This window comes from Pezoporus wallicus, unplaced genomic scaffold (genome assembly GCF_028554395.1).
Source record: "Pezoporus wallicus isolate ANWC-B61680 ecotype Strahan unplaced genomic scaffold, APGP_CSIRO_Pwel_v1 contig_7902, whole genome shotgun sequence".
Lineage (NCBI taxonomy): Eukaryota > Metazoa > Chordata > Aves > Psittaciformes > Psittacidae > Pezoporus > Pezoporus wallicus.
This window is the reverse complement of record NW_026641084.1, coordinates 34,851-57,288: the sequence shown is the minus strand read 5'-3', so window position 1 is coordinate 57,288 and position 22,438 is coordinate 34,851. Positions and strand designations below refer to the sequence as shown.

At 44.0% G+C, this 22,438-nt stretch overlaps 2 protein-coding genes across 4 annotated transcripts in view; both read right to left on the bottom strand.

The window, feature by feature from the left end:
- The window catches only part of PHLPP2 (PH domain and leucine rich repeat protein phosphatase 2), a 36,109-nt gene extending 30,430 nt beyond the window's left edge, over positions 1-5,679 (bottom strand). Inside the window, exons 1-2 of one of the 2 annotated variants that reach the window (XM_057421941.1) lie at positions 5,527-5,679; positions 4,925-5,169 (exon numbers count right to left, since the gene is read on the bottom strand). In XM_057421941.1, coding sequence (XP_057277924.1) covers positions 4,925-5,169; positions 5,527-5,664 — 383 coding nt within the window. In that variant the 5' untranslated portion in view covers positions 5,665-5,679. The remainder of the gene's footprint in view (positions 1-4,924; positions 5,170-5,526) is intronic. The other variant, XM_057421942.1, reaches the window with a different exon arrangement.
- A 1,499-nt stretch (positions 5,680-7,178) lies between these two features.
- Positions 7,179-22,438, bottom strand: part of AP1G1 (adaptor related protein complex 1 subunit gamma 1) — a 49,845-nt gene continuing 34,585 nt past the window's right edge. For both annotated transcript variants that reach the window (XM_057421934.1, XM_057421935.1), the window contains 13 exons: positions 21,950-22,090; positions 21,235-21,289; positions 20,283-20,405; positions 19,862-19,951; positions 19,249-19,376; positions 18,530-18,634; positions 16,261-16,402; positions 15,675-15,801; positions 15,135-15,230; positions 14,729-14,889; positions 13,597-13,695; positions 7,695-11,211; positions 7,179-7,625 (listed from right to left, as the gene is read on the bottom strand). In XM_057421934.1, coding sequence (XP_057277917.1) covers positions 11,110-11,211; positions 13,597-13,695; positions 14,729-14,889; positions 15,135-15,230; positions 15,675-15,801; positions 16,261-16,402; positions 18,530-18,634; positions 19,249-19,376; positions 19,862-19,951; positions 20,283-20,405; positions 21,235-21,289; positions 21,950-22,090 — 1,369 coding nt within the window. In that variant the 3' untranslated portion in view covers positions 7,179-7,625; positions 7,695-11,109. The remainder of the gene's footprint in view (positions 7,626-7,694; positions 11,212-13,596; positions 13,696-14,728; positions 14,890-15,134; positions 15,231-15,674; positions 15,802-16,260; positions 16,403-18,529; positions 18,635-19,248; positions 19,377-19,861; positions 19,952-20,282; positions 20,406-21,234; positions 21,290-21,949; positions 22,091-22,438) is intronic.

Below are 22,438 nucleotides of genomic sequence, written 5' to 3'. Positions count from 1 at the left end.
TTCTGGTCAGTTTTTAGAGTTTATCCTAATTTCATGAAGCTTCCAATGTGACCAAAAGCAATGTCAGAGATAAGAACTTGCTATGTACTTACTGTAAGTACACTCCAAAATTCATACAGGACGATAATACTAACGCATTAATTTTAAGTTCAAGATGTAATCAGGTGACTGTCAGCAATGCATGGCATTGCTGCTGCTGGTTTGTTGTGGGGGTTTGTGGTGGTGCTTTTTTTCAAAGAGACCGTTTTTGGAAACTGCCTTTTCTTTCTGCTCCTTATTTAAACCAGTAAAGAAAAGGAAATAAAGAGCGAACCAATGTAGTTTATTCAAATTCAAATAAATTTCTGAAGAAAGCACAAGCCATACCTTTCCTTAACCAGGCCTAACTATTCTCTCCTGATACCCACTCAGATGCTGACACACATGTATGATAATGACACGGTTTTCTGTCATGTTCCCAATTATCTGTGATGCCTTCTTTGAAGAAAAATCCTGTGAAATGTAAATACACCAAAACTTTCCAAAATAAATGGAACAAATAGTCAGAATCCACAGGAGTTCAAGCTATGCAATGCCAAATTACTGAGCTCAGACACTGCTGCTGTTTAACCTGCCAACAATTCAGTACAGCTATCTCTAGCCCCTGTTACACTGACTGGAAATGAGTTTAATCTCCACGTCAGGTTTAAGGTAGCACCTGTTCAGGCTGTTATTCAGTACTAATTGCATCAAATTTCAAATCTCAAGACCACATGAAAGTTGCTGGTACCATTTAATGTGTCTCGGAAGCAGAATCCAAGTTTGACTCAGTATCACAAGTGTAACTTGCCTCTTGCAACTGGGATGACCTCACTTGATGTCATCCACTTCATTTCAGAAGACTTATCTCACTGCAGATATAATTTGGAGAACATATAAGCAAGGACCAGATCCAGTGTGTTTCAAAATAAAATGGAAAATAGTTTCCAAGCCAAATAAAACTCCCCCAAAAAAGTAAATAGCAGTTGAGAATGGAAATTCAAACAGTGCTGATCACCACCTGCAGCACCACCAATCACTCTGACACTGCTCAGTTTCTTGGAACTCCTGGAAAAAGAGCCTAATCCAACTACAATAGAGCTCTTTATACAATAAGCATGAGAAGCTGATTTATGAAATGCTTTTTCTTTCCCTGTTTTGCGAGATGGACACAAGACAAGGGATTGGGGCAAAGGAGTGCAATGCCCTCAATGCTTCTTTCTCTGCAGGGATTTTTCAGTTCAAATACAGGCTCTTGATCTTTTTTAAGATCTTCTGTTAAGATCTAGTAGTTTAGAGCCAAGCACTTCAACAAATACGTAAAGGAGATTTAGGTTATCACTTAATTTTTTCTGTCACAGAAACAGATAGAGGTAATCTTGGAAATGACAAACCTGTGTCCTGGAACAGACAAGCTACTAGAAACTGTAATAAATAATAGATTGCACTGAACAATACTGACTTCCAGTACAGTAAACTCTGATGAGTTTTCCACTCCTCAGCACAGAATTCAAGAATAATATGAGATATTTGACTGGATCTCCAAATGCCTTGGCTGAGTTTCCCTTGGCTACACTTAAGATTCCAATTTCTTTGCTATTAAAGCCTTATGTTTGCCAGAAAACAGCTTTTCCAGCATGTGACTCATGGCTCAGGAACCTAAGTGCTTGAGCATCACTCACAGAAACAACACTTCCAAGTAGTCTGTATCTAGATCTCCTAAGGAAAAAACAGACACTCCAATTTGGATGCTGAATGGACAGAGGCTTTTGGGGGTACATGCTGAATGATATGCTTGTACATCAGAATTCAGGAAGAACCTTTATACAGTACAGGGATAAGCACTATTCACACCACACAAACTAAATCACAGTTCTACAGGTTGCCCAACACTCTCTGAGGTACACTACTGTGGTTACCCTCCTGAAAAAGCTAGATACTGTATCCCACCATTCTTCACCCTTCTGGAGATGAGATCTGATGCTTCATTATTTTTATTCTTCTCATCTTTCACTTCAGCAAGAGCTGCGCTGGTTCAGCTTGGAGAAGAGAAGGCTCCAGTGAGACCTTACAGCAGCTCCCAGTATATAAAAAGGCTACAAGAAACCTAGAGAGAGGCTTTGGACAAAGGCCTGTACGGACAGGACAAGAGGAATGGTTATAAACTGAAGGAGGGTAGATTCAAATATTAAGAAGTTCTTCCCTGTGAGGGCGCTGAGGTGCTGGCACAGGGTGCCCAGAGAAGCTGTGGCTGCCCCATCCCTGGCAGTGTTCAAGGCCAGATTGGACACAGGGGCTTGGAGCAAGCTGCTCTAGTGGAAGGGGTCCCTGCCCGTGGCAGGTGGCTGGAACTGGATTAGCCTTAATGTCTCTTTCAACACAAACTAGTCTGGGATTCTGTGAATTAATGCTGCAGGGCATTAATTTGAATGATGATTTGAAAACCCCCTAATTTTCTTACAAGATGTAAAGCTTCATCTTGTACCCAGTGTAATATGCACTGGATGCTGGCACATGTAGGGAACATCCTGCCTGTCACAGCACCTGCTATTTGACACAGACAGCTCATTATATCTGCATCAGTATCACATATCAGATACTGGACACTTCCACTCATGAGAAAAGCAGATCTGTTAAGCGAAGGTGCACAGGATAAGGAGACAGAAAAGCCAGTAAAAAGTAGCAACAGTTCCAAAACTCCTGCTGCAACTGCAACATAAGCAACAGTCAAATGTTAAAACCTTTATAGTTTAAATTTTTGTTGTGAAGGGTGTCCATATACCAAAGAAGGTACCCATGCTATTTTGTTTAATCCTCCCCTCTGCTGGAAGGTGTAATTTCTAAACATGAAAGGTTGCTGACATATGGAAAGATTCTGGCTAGAAGAACTCTAAAGATCCTTGAGGTGCACTGCAGAGAAGAAAAGAAAGTTCTGACAGAAACTGACTCCCCGTGCGCAGACTTTAAAAGGAAACACAAAATGATCATGAAGACACCACTGAATACTTAGAATGAATTCTGTTATTCTTCCATTCATCATCCAGCTTTCAGTCTTCTAAGTCAGAAGCCAAATCAATCTCTGCCATACTCAGCATCTGAAAGTCACCTACTGATACCAAAGGGTGAAGAATTCAGAAGCTGTTTGCGAGATAAAGGCACCCAGAATAAAATGCAATCAGATGCTTAATGGAGTAATTTGTATTTGTGAACAGGTTATTATAGTAATCAGCAAACTTTGTACAAGGAAGGAATTAACCTCAACAAGGCATGGGAATATCTTGAGTATTCTGTCATCTTCCGGTGGACATGCAAGTAAGTCCCATCCAGGCCTGCTTCCTGTTACTAACACAGATGCTACTGAAGCAATACTGGTAACTCCCATGTCTCTACTGAGAGGGAAGTCATTCAGGTATCTCTTCTGTGGCAAATACATTCTGAGATTTATATGCAACAGACACTCTGCAATCAAGAACTCTTCATTAACTTAAAGACAAAGCTTGACAAAGTGCTACACACACCAAGAGGCAACAAGAGTGGGAAGCCAACATTTACAACTCAGTACCTGCTTCCAAAACACTGGTAGCAGGACTGATTTGCGAATCCAGTGCAAAGCCTGCAGAAATCAGACAGGCATGGCTACCTAGCACGAGAAGAGACACAGATATTGAAAACAATTCAAACACAAAAGCCATTTCAAAAGCTAAACAAAGTCAAAACATGGCCTCTGAATGCACCTACAAGCTTTGCCTACTCCTATGAGCTGCAGTAAAGACTCTGCTCTTCTTTCTGAATGCTGGACAAATCTGCTCCCTGTTAGTCTCCAAAACAAGCCAATACCCTTATAAATTCTTCAAGCAATAAATGGAGATTTTCAGTCACCTCAATGGCTGTGTTCAGGTGTCTATCTATCCCTATAAATATCTATAAATCTAGATTGGCTGTATCTATTGATAGAGCTAGAAGCAGCACTTCTATTTGAAATATCCCTGGTTACACTAACCAGACTGGCCAGGGCAGGCGGGTCTCAAAATACTTTGCCAGCAGCCAGTTTTAACCCCATCCTATTCTCCACATTCCTCACCATGAGCTCTCCGACTCCTTGCCTCATCCAATACATTCCACATTTTTTAAATCTGGACATATGCAACTTAGAACTATTGTTTCACAAACCAGCTACCAGTCCTCTACAGTGTGTGCTGGCATGGCTGCTCAGCCTCAAAGAATGGAGGCTACAGCAAATTTTTCTTCCCCAAGGACAGGAGTGGCATCTTTACAACTGATCTTAAGTCCAGAAGAATGAATGCAAAGTCTAACTCTTAACAAACCTAATGGGATGTTGTAAACCCAGAGGAATCCATAATACACCAACACAGCATAAAGTTCATAAACCCTGAGCTATTTTCAACCTAAATCAACTGCAGGCATAAAATATACAACCTTAAGCCTTCTTTATATAACCCTTACGACACTATCTTTCTGAATACCTATAATTATTTACCTGGCAACTCTTCTTAACAAGAAAATTACTAAGATACAAAAATTACATAACTGTGAAAGCACCTTACATGTTTCACTTACTCAGAATAACTGTTTACAGCCTCTTCAATAGCTTAATTTTTCTGGATGCTAAAATGTCCATAACACAGAATATAGCAAAGGAGTTTATGAACAGAAGGCTCTACCTGCAGAAGGAGGACATGTTTCTGGTTGTACCACAATCAGACCCTCCCAGCTAACATACCTATGGCCTAACTAGGTGTGCAGAAGGCACACCACCGCTTCTGTGTTATGAACAGCATTACTAAAGGCTGCATCCAACTGCTCCGTATGGAGGCACACAGCGAACAGAGCCTGTCAGAGTAAACCTGACGTTTCTCCAGGAGGTTTACCCCTTCCCAGTCCTCACCTGACAAGGTCTCCATGAAGTTGCAAAAAGAGGTTTTTCCCCCCTTCCCCATCGCATATCTCAGACGCTGGGGTCTCCACCGTGCACAGAACCAGGCGCAAGTCTGAAGAAGCCGCAGCTGCAGAATCTCCGCCATAAACGTAAACGCAGCCTCGTCCGACATCCTTCTTCAGCCAGTCCCTCTCACGGGAGCCAAACCGGCTCCTGTTCAGGCAGCTCCTGCTTCCGTTGCGCTTCACGTTTCTCTGCAAGGCAGCGGAACCGGAGCGTCAGCGGCTGCCTCCGAGCCGGCACCCGGCGCCCGCGGTGACCGGGCCCGGCCCTCCGCGAGCGCAGGGAGCCCGCAGAGCCCCGCCGCTCCTCGCCGCCTGGAGCACCGGCGGGACCGGGAGCCGGCGGCAGCGCCACGGGCACCGGGCGAAGCACGGGGCCGGGCCTCAGGCAGGGCAGACCCCGTCCCGCCCGCTCCGCCAAGGTCGAGGCGGGCAGTGCTCAACCTTGGCGCAGAGCCCCCGGAGGGGCCCCACTGAGAGACTCGGCCCCGCTGCGGGAGCGGGCGGGCGGCCCCGCGCTGCGCAGGCCGCGGTCCCCCCTCCCCTCACCTTCAGCACTCGGATGCCCCCGCGGGGCCCGGCCCTGCTCCTCCGCGCGCCACCCTGCGCCGCCGCCTCGTCCTCCTCAGGCTCCGGCGCCTCCCTGGGCCCCGGCGCGGGTCCCGGCCCCCGCCCAGCCTCCCCCATTGCCGGCCGGACCGCGAGACCCCGGGCAGCGGCGGCGGCGCCTCCGCCCCGCCCCGCGTGGGCCCCGCCCCGGAAGCTCCCGCGCTTCCGCCCGCCCCCGCCGTCCGCCCGCCGCGCCACGGGACAGCGCTGAGAGCGGGAACCGAGCGGGCGGGAGCTGCCGCGGACGCTCCGGTGATCGCCCGCTTACCTCCGAGCGCTCGTCACCGTCACACGGCGCCGTGCAGGGCCCTCCCGCTGGCTCAGGCTGCCCAGCCGCTGTCAGTAACGATGTGCAGCTTGGGAGGCCTTAGTCTGTGCTTCCGGACAGCCGGAACAGGATCAAGCACGTCGAAAACAGCACAGCAGGAGCCTTTTGCTTTCCCCATAATCATCAATGCTTCCAAACTCCAACACGTTGCAGCCTGTCATACATTCCATTCTTGCTGCACCGGTTCCTGGTCTCCCCTCAGCATCAGAGTCCAAACATGCTTACTGCACGAAACGCTTTCAGTTCTATTACATGTTTCCTTTAAACGTCTACAGCCTCTCCCCGGGTCTGTTTGAACGTTCTGCTGCACAGTTGTGATCCGCTCCTGCCAGCACTGCACAGGAGGGACAAGGAACAGCTCTCACAGCCTGTCCTGCTACGGAACCATGTCTGACAACGACTGACCTCCCTCCCAGCCAACTGTCACTTCCTGATGCCATTTATGAATTCTCCAGTATCTGGAGGGCCTTTCTGTTTAGAAACAAGGAACTGAAAACAAGATGACTTACAGCAAGGTTAAAAGTGCTCCCTGGCAATCTGTGTTCATGCGTGCCATTAAAACAAGTCAGTCACAGGAAAGGCCACCTAGTTTTAACACTTTCGGATGATACACACAAGCTGAGACAGCTTTAAACATAAATCAAGTTTCCGTTGGGTTTTCCCAAGGGAAAGGCCTGACTACAGTGCATGGCTGGCTGAAGCTTTGCAGTTCTGTAACCAGCTTGCCTCAAGAGTATTTCCATAAAGGATATTCAATAGGCAATGCAGAGGTAGCTGGCAGAGAGAAGTGCAGTTATGTGTTAGAAAACAGATGAAAAGTTACCTAATACAATGTGACTGTGACTGGAAAACACAAGGGGGAACTGTTCAGCAGGCACGTGTGCTCCTCTGACAGAGTGAGGTTACAACAGGCCTGCCCCAGGGCCATGTGGAGCACAGAACAGGGCTTTTTAATGAGCACAGGAATCCAAGGGCAGGCTGCAAACACCAGGGAAACCATTCCTCATGCTTGGATCTCATCACGCTCTTCTAGCACCTGACAAGTACTGCTGCTAGTGATGGACCAGCTCTTCTTCTGGGGGGTAGTTCACATGAGCTGCTCAAGTGTTCCATGGTTGTTTACTCATTTTGCACTCCAAAATCTCCTGGAAAGTTTTTCAGATTCTGTCATTATTTCACATCATCTGTCATGGCCAAACATTAAGAATCAGTAACTCCTATCCCACTGCACTTGCAGAAAGCAACAAGGCACAATTTTAAATCATTGAATATTGACTTGTTTTATTAGTCACTTCATAATTTGTTCAACCAAAAGACAATACACACAGCAGAAGTCTAATGCATCCCATGGAAATGTTTACATCTGTTATGCTCCTCACTCACCTAAGATTCAGCATTTATTTAGTTTTTTCACATCTCAAAAATAGGTCTGCAGAAGTTGGAATGCCACTGGGCTCCCTGCTCAAAGGGCATAGCTTCACTTGGAATTTGGTTGGGTTTCCTGGGGGTTGTTTTTTTGTTTGCCTTTTTCTTTTTTTTTTCCACTACAGTGTCCAAGAGGTGGGATGGGGCTTGATGTAAGATATAAATTACAACATCAGGAAAGAAAAGGGAATATACAGAAGACTGAAAGTTCCAAGGGAAGCAGCCCAGCAGCCCCTTCCCTCACAGCCTCAAACAGAAAATGAGCATAGAAAGCATACCAGCAGATCTCAAAAAAAAAAACAAAACACCCACAACCCCCCAAAACCAACAAAACAGAACAAAAAAAAACAACAACAAAAAAAAAACAACAAAAAAACATCTTTGCTGCTCTGTCTTGCAGCTAGTCCCACCCTCAGGGAAGGCACGAAGTCACCTTTCCCAGCTGCTTCAGTATCTTCTGCATTACAAACCCAAGGTACTGTATAGGTGGCAGTCCCATCACTGCTATTGCTTCAAAAGGTTGTTCAAGGTCATATTTTGTCCCATCAAAACCTGTACAAAGTTGAACCTTAGGACCTTCCTGTGTCTCCTCCCCCTTCAAGCCCATTATGGCCACTGTTCTCTCTGTCATTTTTTTACTCAGAATACATTCATTTGAAAAAAACCTACCCAGACATTCAGTCTCTCCCAGCTCCAAAATCTCCAAGCAGATTATGAATAAGATTAGCCATGAAGTCTGTATCTTGTTCCTTTTACGTTCACCTTATGCTGAAGCAAGCAAAACGTTCACCAGACCTGTAAGAACTGCTGCACTGAACTAGTGGAAAAAAGACTCACCCCATCTATCCTCACAGTGCCCCAGACGTGGACACACAAGTACTCCCCAGTGAGAAAACAAAGCAGCAGCACAGAGCTTGAGCTGCACTTAGGGGTCAAGGAGCAAGCAATGGTATCTGGTACAGCAGACAGGACATGTGAAATCCACCTGCCCGTGTAACGTTAGCACCTGTCCTGAGCTGGGAAAGGAAAGAGCTTGGAGGAATGTTCAGCTGCTACAAAGGAGTACTTCATAGCCAAGGGATGGCTTCAAGCAAAATGCATTTCAGGTACGTGAACTGCCTCCTCCATCTCCACTCAGAAATATGGGGGACAGCACTCATTTCCCTGAACACAAACACTGTGTGGGGGCCAAAGGAGCCAAGAACATAGCAGGAATTTACCCTACGCACCAGACAGAGATCAACAACAAGCCCCAGCTGCTCTAGGGCATGGAAAACAAGAACAAGAAGAGGACAAGGTAAGCTGTTCCCAACCATGCTGCAACAAACAGGCCATTTGTTGACAGAAAAATGGTGAGAGACCATTTACTTCCTTCTCCCCACCTAATCTGCATCAGTACTCTTCCTCAGGAAAACCAATGGAGATGGTGGTGCACCAGCTTTCAGTACAAGGGACCATGTACAATTCTGTGAGGAGAATGGGAGAGCTTATGGGGAGTTCAGGAACTAAGGTAAAGACTTTCCATTAGCTTTGTACCTGGGATACTCTCAGATCTCCCTGGAGTCAACATTTAACAGGCTCAGCCTCCAATGCTATGGAGTTTGAGCTGGCAGGGTGAAAAGACACGACTGCACTGAAAGCAACAACAGAAAATGCTAAGCACCTACAAACGGACTTCAGCAATTTTTCTGCTAGACTGACTGCTCCATGATGCTTCTAGCTGAAGCACAGTATCTATCTCACCACTGATAGACAAGGCATGACCCTACCACAGCCCACAATTACTTTTACAGAAATCATACATCATTCTTCTAGATTTTATAACCCCGTGCTGAGGCCAGTTCCAGAACGATAAAGCTCTTTGCTAATCCAAATGCCCAAACCTGTTTAATCAGTAAGCCAGCAAAAAATCATGCTCCAAGAAAAGGTAAACTTACTCTACTACACAGACCAGCACTTAAGTCAGTGACAATCAGTCCTACTGATATTACTTAATGCAGTTAAAACCAGACTAAGCAACCTTTAGTGGCCTCCTGCTCCCAATTCAAAGGCAGAACAGGTCTTCAATTTTCCAAGTACACTGTGCACCACTTCTGCAGTGGTTTTGGCAAGGTTTGGAGCTTAGTGTTAGCACTTTTGCAGACACAAAAAGCTATATCTAATCATGCCATCAGAGCACTGAATGATCCCTATCTGAAAAACCCTGGAACAGAAATAAAGCAGACGTACCGTCCATTTCTTTTCAGAAAGCACTGGGTTGGGAAGGTAGAGTTCCTTCAGCTTGCCAGCACACTCACAGATGAAGATGTAAGATACATCCTCCCCTCTTCCTCCCTGAAGAGGGCTCAACATCTGAATAGTTTTGTCACAACGTGCTTTATGTCCTATACATTACCTCCATGGGAACTCGCAGAGCTTTACTACCTCAACAACAGTTCACCCTAGGAAGCATAACTGAACTCAGCTTTCTGTAAGCTTAGAAAAGCAGTGGACCTCACATCTTTCGATCCAAATACTCAAACTGGCTTCCATTCAAGAAGAGTTTAGTGACTTTCAGTCTGAACCTGAACTAGCACATTTCTCTGAAAGGGGAGCAAGGAGCAAACTACAGGGATCAATTCAGTAACAAAATGGGAGAAGGTCTCTTTAAACTGCATGGTCTTTATTTCAGTGCCAATATTACAGATACAACACAAATATCCCAGTCAGAAGTAACTCAAATGGACTCCAAGGGGTCTACAATAGGCTCTGGAAATTAAATTGGGGAGAAGGTCTGGAATAACTGGGAAGAGCAACTTTGCAGCATAGTCTTTGATGAGTCTCCCAGCAGGAACAGAGCCCTTGCTCAAAGACTGATCTACAAAACCGAATATGTCTCTTCTACCCATAAACCACAACTAATGGGTTAAAAAGGCTTTGAAACCGTCTGTGGTAGAAAACCAGCTGCTCCTTGGATCTCTACATCTCAGACACCACCACTGTTTTTGGGAACACTTGTCTGTGAATCTGCATGGCAGTAGCCATTGATGTAAAGAAGAAAATTCAGGTGTAAGGTCTTCATTTCCAAGTACAGCACCAAAGCAACTTTAACAACTCTCACCAGCACCTATTTTCCTGCACTGTTCCAGGTCTGCGGATGAACTCCCAAGGCCTAACTTGCTCTTGGTATGTTTCACGTAACTAAGAGGTGGGTGTACACAGTAATGCACTGAATAGGCCATAAGCAGTCTCCAGCCCCTTCAGACATAGGGAATACAAAAAGAGTCAGGGCAGCCTGACATTCCCCAAGTGCCCAAAATCTGAGCCCCAGATGAAAGTGCCTGAAGGAATCCAGCTAGTAATGAAGGACAATATGCCTTGCCCACCCCAGAGGAAAGAGACAGCAGAAAGAAAGGGCAGCTGTTCACTTGCTGCAGAGAGAAGAAAGTTTCCCTGCTAGAAATTCCAGACTTCTCTTCCAACAAGGCTGTTTCTTTGCAGGTGGCAGAGATGGGGAAGGAGAGAAGGGAATGTTGCTTCTGGCTGTGAATGCATGTGTGAGGGAGTGCACAGTAGCCTCCACAAGCCGCCAGCCTCATCAGCGGAGGAGAGATTAGTCTTAACAGATATGCTTCAAAGTCAGCAATCACTTCAGGAAAATTCCTCCTCATCAGCAGGTCTCATCTGTTCCCCATGCCCACGGTGCAGTTTGGGGGATTGCCAAGGATCACAACCTTCTTCCCAGAGTTCTTTTGATTGGGTGGGGTGAGAATAAGAATGGTGCCAGAGCCTCACTGCCAAGACTGAGGGGGGAAGTTGTTGACTTCTGCTAGATCCTGCATCGCTGAGCCCTTGTGATTATACGTCAACTTGATCCGCATACGTAGCTGTTGCTACAAGAGAAAAGGAAAAATCCAAAACAAACATAAAACACATTCAGGTCTTCATTAAAGGTCAGTGAATCCCCCACAACCAGCTACCCTCCCTCACGCCACGAATACAAGACACAGACCCTTCCTCACCGCGAGAGCCTGCCGGAAGAATGTGCAGGGTAAGCTATGACACTGCAGATTAATGCTTAATCTGACAGGACATTGATCGGTCTCTATAGCTGTCAGATCAGGTACAAACTCTCATAAAAGCTACAGCACAGCTCCTGTCCACATCACTCTATGCACTGGCCCTGTTCTCTCAAGCACCAAAGTCCTTAAATACAAAAATAGATGCCTTAAAATCCCAGTTAACAATGGAAGAAATCAGGAGGCATATCCAAACTCTGCTGCTCTGCACTGCGGCATGCAGGGAGAGGTGTCAATTCCCATACTAGCTGTTCATTCAAAGCAGTTGCCTGGGAACTTCAAGTACTATTCTGTAACACTGTGAAGGAAATAGCCTGAGAAAGACTGAAAACAAGTCTCTAGGAATATTTCCTCTGATGGAATAGCTCAGAAGTTGTTTTATATTGTCATTTGGCTGTCATTCAGGTGGCCCTTAATAATAGCTAAAGCATAGCATACTCCAGCCAAGCTCCCCATTCTCCTCACTCTCAAAAAACCTGTTTCCCAGGTTTTGCTTTAAGCAACAAAGTTGACTGTTTCTGGCCTTTTTCCCCATACTTACAGGGAAATACAAAAAAGGGATAGCAGAGGGAGGAAAGGATGACAATGACAGACAGCTCCAAGCAGCCTCAAGATAAAGAAGCTATGCCTTATCACTGACAGATCAGTATGAACAGTGGCAGTTTTTGCTATGTTTAGTATTGTTTTGTCAAACTGGCCAGTTTTGATCCAGCATAATGACAGTCCATGTCCAGGTGAACAGACTTACTTGTTTTTACAATACTGACAGCTACCTCCGAAGTAGCAAGGCAACATTTCAAAGCTGCCTCAAAGTATTCCAGGTAAATACACCATCTCATGGAGAGGGCTCTTGCAAAGCTGTACTTTCAGGCAGTAGCAATCAAAAGGACAGTAAGAGAATCATGTGGGCCTGAAGTGGAGGAGTGAGCAAAGAGTGGGGAAGAGAAGAGGATAGAAAAATACTATTTTGCACCTCTGTATTCTGAAGCGTTCATAAAAGGTCTGGTGTTCCAACAAGAGAGCACCCCGTATCTGGATATCTGTGGGTGTTTTACCTTGTGGGTCTCACCTGAACTGCGTATACTGCGACTTCTGTAACCCTACGGGAAAACTCCTAAACCCTCCCAAGTTCACAAAATAACTTTGAAAGTGATCTTTGAAAGGTGCTCCACAGCACCACAGACAAATTCTTAACAGATGTACAAAAGACAAAGAGAATAGTCTTGTGTCTTTAGACAAAGGGGAGCACCCTACACAGAGATATGGGGAGATGAATGGAAACCACAAAAAATATGCACTAGAAAACAGCCATTTCAGTAAAATCTTAGGCTGAGATTTGAGATTTTTTCTGATTTGCACATCAGCCTAGCAGCAACACTCAGCATCTACAACAGTATCTTACTGTTAACCTGTGAAAAACTTATGTTTTAATTTCTTAAAGATACTGAAAATCTTAAGGGTCTCCCCACAACCCAAGAAAGAAGTGATCCCAATTTTATTTTTCTTTCTGCTGCTATGTGAATACTTGCAAAGCCTCTTAAGGAGGACATGTGGTCTATCCCCACCCTCCCCTCAAGTCTGTTTTATCCCAGTCTTGAAGCTTGTCTATGAAGTCTGTAAACCAAACAGAATTATGATTAAATCACACCTAAATAATTCTTTCCATCTCCTGTTTAAAAATACACTAATCAAATTAAAAATAAGTAACACCACTGAAGAGAGAGAATATTTTTTTAAAATTATGTATCAAGCTATTTTTGTGGAACAAACATTTCAAGTAACGCCACTGCAGACAGCAAGAATGAATATTCAGTGTAAGAATGTATTTCAATGCAAGACACTTGCCTTTCAGACATCACTTTTACAACTCACACAAACACCAGGTTGAGCTCCTCTAGAAAGGCCCTCTAAAAACTTGTTTAGCAATCATTCCAATGCAAAAGACATTCATGAATTCAAGAAGCTAGGAAAGCTGTGAATCTGTTTTAACACTATAACCCGATAGAAGGCAAAACCTGTGCCCAGTACCTCTTGTCTTTTTCATTAACATAATCCTAATCCTAGCCAAAATGATTGCCATTAAAACACATCATTCACTATCACCACTCTTCACCTCTCAGAGATGCATCCCTGACTGACTGCTACTAAATGCACAATTCCAAGACAGTATCTTCAATTACTGTTCTTGGTATCACTCACCTTTTGTGGATTCAGGACTTTAATGACCTGTGTGATGGTCCCCGAGTTAAACGCAGGGATGACACTGCTGCTGGGAGACAGGAGCTGCAGCTGGAATGTCTTCAAGAAAGGGTAAAGAGAAGACAATTTCATGCTTAATCAAGAACACAAAGTGATTTGTTTGCAGACTGAAAGCAAGGAAAATTAAGAGTTCAGTTCCCAGCTCTGAATAATCAGTTCTTCTAATTCCCTATCTGTAAACAACAAAACCTTCATTGGCCCACCTGCCTTCTACATAACTAAGATCCAGGTGGCAAAAATAATAGGTGGTGAGGGCTTACTGTAGCGTATCAAAATCAGCAATGATGCATTGTTTCCAGTGTCACACACTGGAACAGTCAAGACTGCTCAGCACACCTGCAACTGCAGGAGGCCCATTCTTTCCTTAATTCCTTCTATATGTATTTTAATAGCCTCCATTCATATGGCCCCAGTCTCATTTAGGTATGAAACCAACCCAAATCAAAGCATTACTAACTCTTAGAAATAAATCCCCCAGAAGTGAATGCCTTTTCCCAAACTGGAAGAACATTCTAATCACACCCTGCTTAAATGGCTTGCTCTACTATGAACTAGTCAGTATCTGTGCCCCATACATTGTGCTGCAGCTAAGTGCAAGGGGAGACGATTCACTGCTTAAAAGGAAGACTATCACTGATCAACCATGCAGAGACTCATTTAAACTTTCATAAGCATTTAAGGGCTTCAAAGGATTTTTTCCAAGTATTCTGAGCTTCAAAGATCATGGTATATTTCTTAGAAACTAAGAATAAAGAGAAAGATTAGTACCTTCACTTTTATTTTGACCTAACATTCCTCTGAATGTGGTTTAGCAACTTTCCTAAAAAGTGGTGATTTTAAAGCAAGATTCTGTCCAAGCAAAAGCAGACCAATCTGGTAGGAATCTGTATTTTACTGCATATATAACATTTACTTTCAGACTAGAAAGACATGACCAAATTGAGCACCAAGAGAACCTATTAACAGCTTCTGTTCTTGTTACCTTGTAAATATCTGTCTACATGAAAGCTGATCAGGAAGTATTTGCAGCTGGCCCTAAACTTATCCCTGTAGTCACCCTAAATCGCTCTACCTTTGGTACTGCAGCTTGGAAAACAAAATCTGTCATATCCAGTTCTGTGCTGTTGGAGGCCTGTATCGTGATTACGGTGACACTAGGGTTGGTGTTTGACCTCTCAAAGGTGAAGTCAATCTTCAGCCCATTCTTGTTGTACGCAGTAATTGAGGGGATTCCTGTAGAACAAAACAGCATGAAATCCATCAATCTCCAGAATCTGAAGATAATTCCCAATATCATAGAATGTACTTACTTTACCCCAGACATGAACATTTCTGAAGATGAAATGCACCCCCTTCTCCCACTCCAATGTCTCTGTCACACTTTACTTCCAAATCCCCCCCTTTTTTTTACCACCCCTTGTTTATTATTCTAGTTGGCTGCTGTGGCACCTTAGGCTAAGGATTTACATGTCCCTGACCTGCAGAAATATCATTGAAGAGAGGCTGTGACGGAAGCCCATCAAGCAGGAATGGAGGCTGTGCTATCTGGGGTGCAGGGGCAGATACTGGAGAACCTACAAGAAACATTAAAGGATTATTACTTAGTTGTCATGAAATTAAGAGTAATTACTCCTTCTCTGAAGACTGACTACTGCATACTATATTCCTTTACATGAAGCTCTACAAATCATCTGTGCTGACATCCTCACTTTCTCTGCTTTCACTAACAAGGATTAGTTCCTCTTGAGCTAAAAGGCATTCAGATGGAATTCACTCCTCACATCTCCCAAATCCTTCCTGGAAAGGATCACAGCATTCCGAAGCTAGAGCATGAAAATGCTCAAGTCTCACCAGCTAATCATGCTGTGACTTCATTCCCTGACTCCCACCTGTATACTACTATGGACCTTGGTAAAAGTAAGTGCGAAGTCTAGCACTTGCTAGAAAGTGAAGAACAAGCCAGCTCATCCCACCCCAGGATTGAGAAGAGAGACTTTTAAGAGCTACAAGCTGCTCACCTGTCAGGTTGAGGTCTCCCAGGAGGTCAAGGAGCTCCCCACCAGCAGAAGCTGGCTTGCTTGTAGGTGCAGTGGGGATTACAGGTGTTATATCGCTTCCCCCCAACAAGTCCAATAAATCATTTGCCTAATGAAAGAGTGGATGTAATTGTTACATATTCAACTTCCTGCTGCTTTCCCTTGCAAATGTAATGGATTCTACTTGCACTCAGATTGAAGACCAATAGAGCTGCTGGCCAGTCAGAGAGGTTCTAGTTTGTCTATAGTCCCATGCCCCATAAGAGATCTAGCTCCCATGCTCTTGGAACCATGGAGATAGTGAAGGACTAAGTCTGTACACACCAAGACAGGTTGGGAGATCTATGTCTTTACCTCACCCTGCTCTTGCCCTCCCCACAGCAATCTCCTTCACACACCTGTCCTTGACACTAGAGCCATCAGAGCTGAGATGATGCAGCCATCACCAGGCCAGCACAGCAAAGTGGCAGAGAGGGGGAAGGAGACTGTCTCAGCTTACTGTTGGCAGTGGCTAGTATAGTGTGGTCTGACAGGCAGTGGAAACTTATCCAAGATGAGTTTCCATTACCTGGCTAGCAGGCTGCAATCCAGAGGGTGGAGGTTTGGTTTCCAGTACCGCTGGCTCTGTCTCTCCATTGGTCTGTACAATCTCAGTAGGGCCATTTGTGGTGACTTTCTCCATTACTGGCATTCTCTCAAGCAGGGCTGGCCTGAAAGAAGCTGACATAGTTACACTGTGCCATCTTTCTGGATCCCAATCCAAATACTAAGTCATTCAGGAGATTATAACCACAGGGCTACCTGCCTTCTAGCAGGGGAGCTGTAGAACTCTGCGACAGCTTGAGGTGGTCAGAAGCAATCTGTGCCAGTGCAAATACATTAGATGACAGCTGAAAAAGAAACCAACCATCCTGCCTCCTCTCTTCCGCTTGTACTTGACACACTTTCCACTGTCGTGTTAGGATAACAAACCCAAGAGAAAGATTAAGTAACTGAGTAACAGTGGACTAATTGCAGGTATGGGATACAACTGCTCCGTTCCATATGCAGCTGAGTCAGAGTCAGCTTATTTGACTTCTCTTTGTCGAAGGGTTAACCACTTAGAACAGGTGACAAAGTTGGACAAGGAAATCACTATGCTCTCATTTAGCCAAATTAAGTTCCCAACAAGATTAAGTTCAGCTCTAGAGAGTACCTTCCTGAAATGATGCAGACACTGAAGAGGAGGCATGGGATCCAGAATCCTGACATCAAACCAAAAACTAAGGAAATTTGTATTGACAGAACTAGTCTATATAATACAAGAAAGGCCATTAGTCTTGCAGATCAAGCTGCAAAGCGCTGCATGTAACAGGGGTAAGCCACAGTCTTGTGGGCTGAAAAGAAGAATTCCAGTGCCAATAAACCCAACAGTGGGCCACATTTTTGACCATGGACAAAATCCTAATAAGCAGAAACTATTAAACATTGACCTTTACACTGTAATGAACACCAGAATATACTGGCAGAAAACACAGGTGCTCACTTGTAAATTAAATCAAGTTACACAGTTTTCTGAGGTGCACCATATCCCAAAACTATGAATAGGATACACGGCATGCGATCAAAAGCCAGCTGATCACTAGATACTGCTGTCTGCAATAGCCAACTCAGATCAAAAGCGTTCATGCTAGATTTTTCTCAGCTCATTCATATGGCTTTATATGAAGCCCTAAGCATAAGCTCACATGCCCATGCTCATAAACATCACATTTCCAAGAACAATTTTGAGTTGCTGCATGGATTCCATTGGAGGAGAAAAAAGTGGAATTTACAAGAATTCTGTGTTCTACACACAATGACTAGGATAGTACCTATGGAATAAAGGCACTGTGAAGAGTCTTTGAAACAAGACTTGGAGCCACCGACAAATACAGGCAGTATTTAGTCAAGTGGCATCCCATTTTCTCTCTGTCCTTTCATCTAGGCTCTAAAATGAATGCTCCTCTATCCAATGGAATCTTATGGAAAGTTTTTAGGGTGGATGTAGTCAAGTCCCCAGAAGATCTCCTCCAATCTTATGATCCTTACTGAACAGAAGAATTTGTGGTGCTCATACACACTGCCAATTAAGTACTGCACATAGCAGATTAATGACTATTCTGCCAAGAATTATGGCTTTAATTATTGAAATAAAACAGGGTTTTAACTTTCTCATAAAGAAAGAATCACTTGAGAAAAGCAGTGATGAATGGGGCACCTATCAGTGATAAGGTGTAAGGAGATTAAATTGTTCACAAATTTTAAAAGAGAGATGCTGAGTGGTGTGGTGAAATAGTATGCCTCTGCATGCAGAATCAGAGATTTTAAACAGATATTACAAGAAGATACTGTAAATTTAAGATTTGAAAAGATTTCTGAAAAACTGAAATAAATTAACAATTGGAAGAATTACCTGAAGTTCAGAGCATAGTTTAGGAGGACAGGTCAATGGATCTCTGCATGTTCAAGACATTTTAAAACCTAACGACTGTGGTAATGCTAGCACAGTAAAAGCTACTTGCAGACACTTATTCAGCTAGCAAATTTAAGATTCAACATTTGGAAGTAAAAATTAGTCAAGTTCAAGCCCAAAGCAATGTTTCAGTAGAGAAGGTCTCTGCCAAAAGTCATAAATCATAATCTCCCAAGATATGTTAAGTTCTTAAAACATTCACTAACTCTGTTCACTAATCCATCGATAAAGGGATTCTAGTTCCCCTATAAACCTCCTAAAATCACCAAAGCTCTCAAACCACAGTGTGCTACACAGGAGATCAAAGTAGATTATAATGATTTTCAAACTCATCAGCACTTACCTCATGTGATCATATTTCTTGAAAAGTGCATTATATTCCACTGCCCTCTGCTGTAGCTCCACATCGATGCTGCTGCCGTAAATGGAAACTACCTTCTTAATGCGACTGTGTGGGGCAAGGGAGAAACAAAAGAACACACCACACCATCGAGTTAGCAGAAATAAGCAAGGGATTAACATGTGTCATTCACAAGACATCCTCTGCTTAACAGGTGTACTGCCTAAGTACTTTAAAACAGTGGTGTCTGCTGTTTTCCTGGGGTATCTACGCAACACCTATTTTTGAACTGTCCCTTCACAACAGCATTAGCAGGTTATTAATATAACATCACAAGGTATAGCATCAGAAAGCTCAACTACCCACACCAACAAACCATCAGTAGGAAATAAGGCCATTTTCCTCTCCATCACCCAAAAAAGGAACTGGGAAGGACAGTCCACTGAAAGTAAGGACTTTTCTTCCCCACAAAGAGGTTTTCAAGCAACAGCAACAGGGATTATAAAGTCCCTACACAGTAGAGGACATCCAGAGAGAAAACAGGATATATCAGCGAAAGTCTTCCACCCTGCAAGCAAAGAGGCCTGTAAAACCCAACAAATAATAAGATGATTCTTGTAAATCATGGAAGCAAAGCATGTTTAAGGAATACTTCCACTGAAGACAACTGATGCCAGCATATCTGCAACACAGCCCTGTGCAGTACATCAATGAGAACTCACTTGACAGTGCAGCTGAACCTTGTGGAAAGCTTCATGATGGCAGTGAGAGCATAGCCTCGTGTAACAGATGCAGACATATTAGATATCAGGACACTTTCTAAAATATCAAGAACTTCATCCTCTGTTACCTGAAAAGGTACAGAAAGGTTAGGCTAAGGGAGAGAGAAGCCTTGCAGCAAGCCTTGCAAGGCACACTGTAAAAACCTGTCTCTTGCTTAACAGCCATGTTGTACCTCCTCTGCAACTTGGTGAGCCTGCAGCATTGTGTTCAGAGTGTACAAAACACATGCATCTATGTGGAGATCTTTGGAGATAAGTTTTAAAATACAGCTCCTGTTACATGCACTGAACAGCAGGTTTATCACCAAAATACTCAGCTAAGACCCTACAGCTTCCCTGCAAGCTAGGCTAGCACTGAGGTCACACTGCTCTGCCAGTTGTAGCTGCACTCCATGCTGTGAGTGTTTAGGCAGCCCACTCCTGTGGCACGGGAAGGAGATTTCTCCCATGGTCCATCGCCATCATGGACACCCGTGCGAAATAACTGCTGCAATCATTTCCCTCGCACAGCCAGCAGCAAGCAGCTCCAGCCTCAGCCAGGTACAAGCCATACCTGTATTGGTTCCTCCTCTTCACACTGACCAGACACCAGAAGATCTCCATACTCTCCTATGCACCAAGAGGCCACTTGCACCAGCGGTTGCTGTTTGAAGAAGGAAAAACAGATACCTGAGATAAATAGATACCTGTATGACAAATTAAGCCATCCCCATTTCCCAGAGCAAGCTTAGCCCACCTTCCAGCCAAGGATGCTCTCAGCACAAAAATCAGGAATATATGATGTGATCAAGAATTTCAGAAGAGAATTAGATCAAACAAAAAGAATATACATGAACTTAGAGAAAAGACATGCCTGCCCTGCAGTGTGGCCTTTGGAGCTACACAGTGTGATGTTGACTTACCTTGCAATGCTCAGTAAACATGCTTATTGCAGTACAACAAGGAAGCTGAAGCTGTTCAAGTTTGGGTATTACCTGGGAGTAATCACCAAGGATGGCTTTGTAGAGTCTCTGCACAGTGTAGGCATGCATCTCCACACTATTAGTTATCAGCTGAATCAGATTGGGAACAGCATCATCACGAACATAACTTCCTGCCTGCAAGAACAGCTGCTGTCAGGTTTCACTGTCCAACTTCTCAGTAACCCCCAGCATCTCCTGATAACCTTCACAAAGTCACTTGACGCATGGAAATAAAAATCAACCCACTCAGCCCCAAGCACTAGAGTAGGCTCAGCTCAGATGGACAGATGTACAGAACAATACATTTTCCCAATGAACTCAACTATAACCAGAGAAATCCATACTACAGATACCCTGAAATTGTCAGGAGGCAGAGTGGGCACATAAAAATCCTGTACTACAGAAGAAACAAAAAGCAACACAGAAAACTCCCCTGTTACATGGAAGGCTTTAAGTCTAAGACACTCTGGGGGCAGAATGCAGCTTATTCAACCACTTGCTCAAAGCAAGACTTTGCCAAACAAGCATAGGATCTTGAATCTTGCCTGCATCTCACTCTTTGGTTAGAGGATAGGAATAATTCCGAGATATTGCTTCACTCCTTTCTCTCTGCAAGTTACTTAAGGCTGTGTTCACTTTCCCCTGAAAATACTGTATATTGGAACCATAGACAGCACAAGAGCTATCCTGATTTAGAAGGTACTTTAGTAGGAAAACTGTTACACCCTGTACTCTTGTGTCGTTTTGAAATCATGCATTTCTTCTATAAAAACAGTCATATTTACCAAGTTTACATGTTTCTGACTCGCTGCCCTGAGTCACTACCATCTAAGCATACTTCCTCTGTGTGGCAGCATCTGTTATCTGCCAGCCTTTATAGCCATCTCCAACTTGATGGTGAGTAACTTCCTACAGAAATAAAATTTGGTACGTAGTCACACGCAGGAGAGGCAGCTTCACTTACCGTTGTTAAGACTCTCATAATTGTGTCTATGTGCCAGCGTTTGGAAGGAGCATATCTGACAAGATTAAGAAAGCAAGTTAGAGCAGTAACTGCTAGCTTTCAACACCAGCAAGAAACCCATCATCATCAGAACCTCCCCCATTCAGTTATTTCCTGGCCCGCTCTTTCTTGAGGGGGGAAACATCCAAAACACACACACACACACACACAAAAAAAACCACCAAGCCCTCACAAAACAAAACACATTTCATATTCTTTGACTTTTTTGTGTTAATGCCAACATCAGAAAGATGCATGAATATACAAGTCTGTACAATATAGCACAGCTGTACCTTGCACATGTAGTACTTCAGGCTGCTGGTTACAATGGCTCAACAGTAATGGCTCAACTCATCTCAGTTGTACAACTAACCAGAGAAGCTGTGTGTGTGAATAGGGGCAAGGCCTGGATGACAGCACAATGTGTATTCCAATATGTAGCAGCAGTCAGTATAGACTGGTTTAGGGATACGTGAGCTATCCATGTGCACCACACTAGTGGGTCCTGTTCCTCAGAGTGAGTTAAAACTGACAGACTACACCACCACACACAGATCAGCAAACAGAGATGTGATCAGCATATTCTCTCCTGGGGGATAAGGAAGGGAAGGAGCAACACAAAAAGCTCAGAATACTGAGAATGTACAAAAAAGTAGCAAGCAAATTTATCTCATACTTTTCAGCTGCAAGAAATATTCCAGATGCACAATCTGCCTTGAACTCTGGTTCACAGGAATCTAGGAAATACAGCAACTCCTTCATCATTCCACGGACATTGTTCCCATTAACAAGAGCAAAACTGAGTTCCATTGCACGTCTAGGGCAAGAGACAGAAAACAGATAAAGTATGTTCACCCAGTGAAGTAAACAAAACCATCACCACCAAAACCACCAAACCACAGGTCCAGCTACTCAAATGCGCTTACCTTTCCATTAGAAGAGAAATATTTATTAATCCTGTGAAAACAGCCTTCCACATTAAATGTACCAGTGGCTTCCTGGTACAGACAGTGGCTTCCTGGGCAGACAATACTATCCCCAAAAATACCTAAGAGAAAGTGGCGTTGTGTGGTGCTCTAAAAATACCTATCCACACGTCCTAAGGGCTAGAAATATCTTTCAGACACCAGAATCCATCAACTTTAAGGTCTAACTTCCCAAGTAT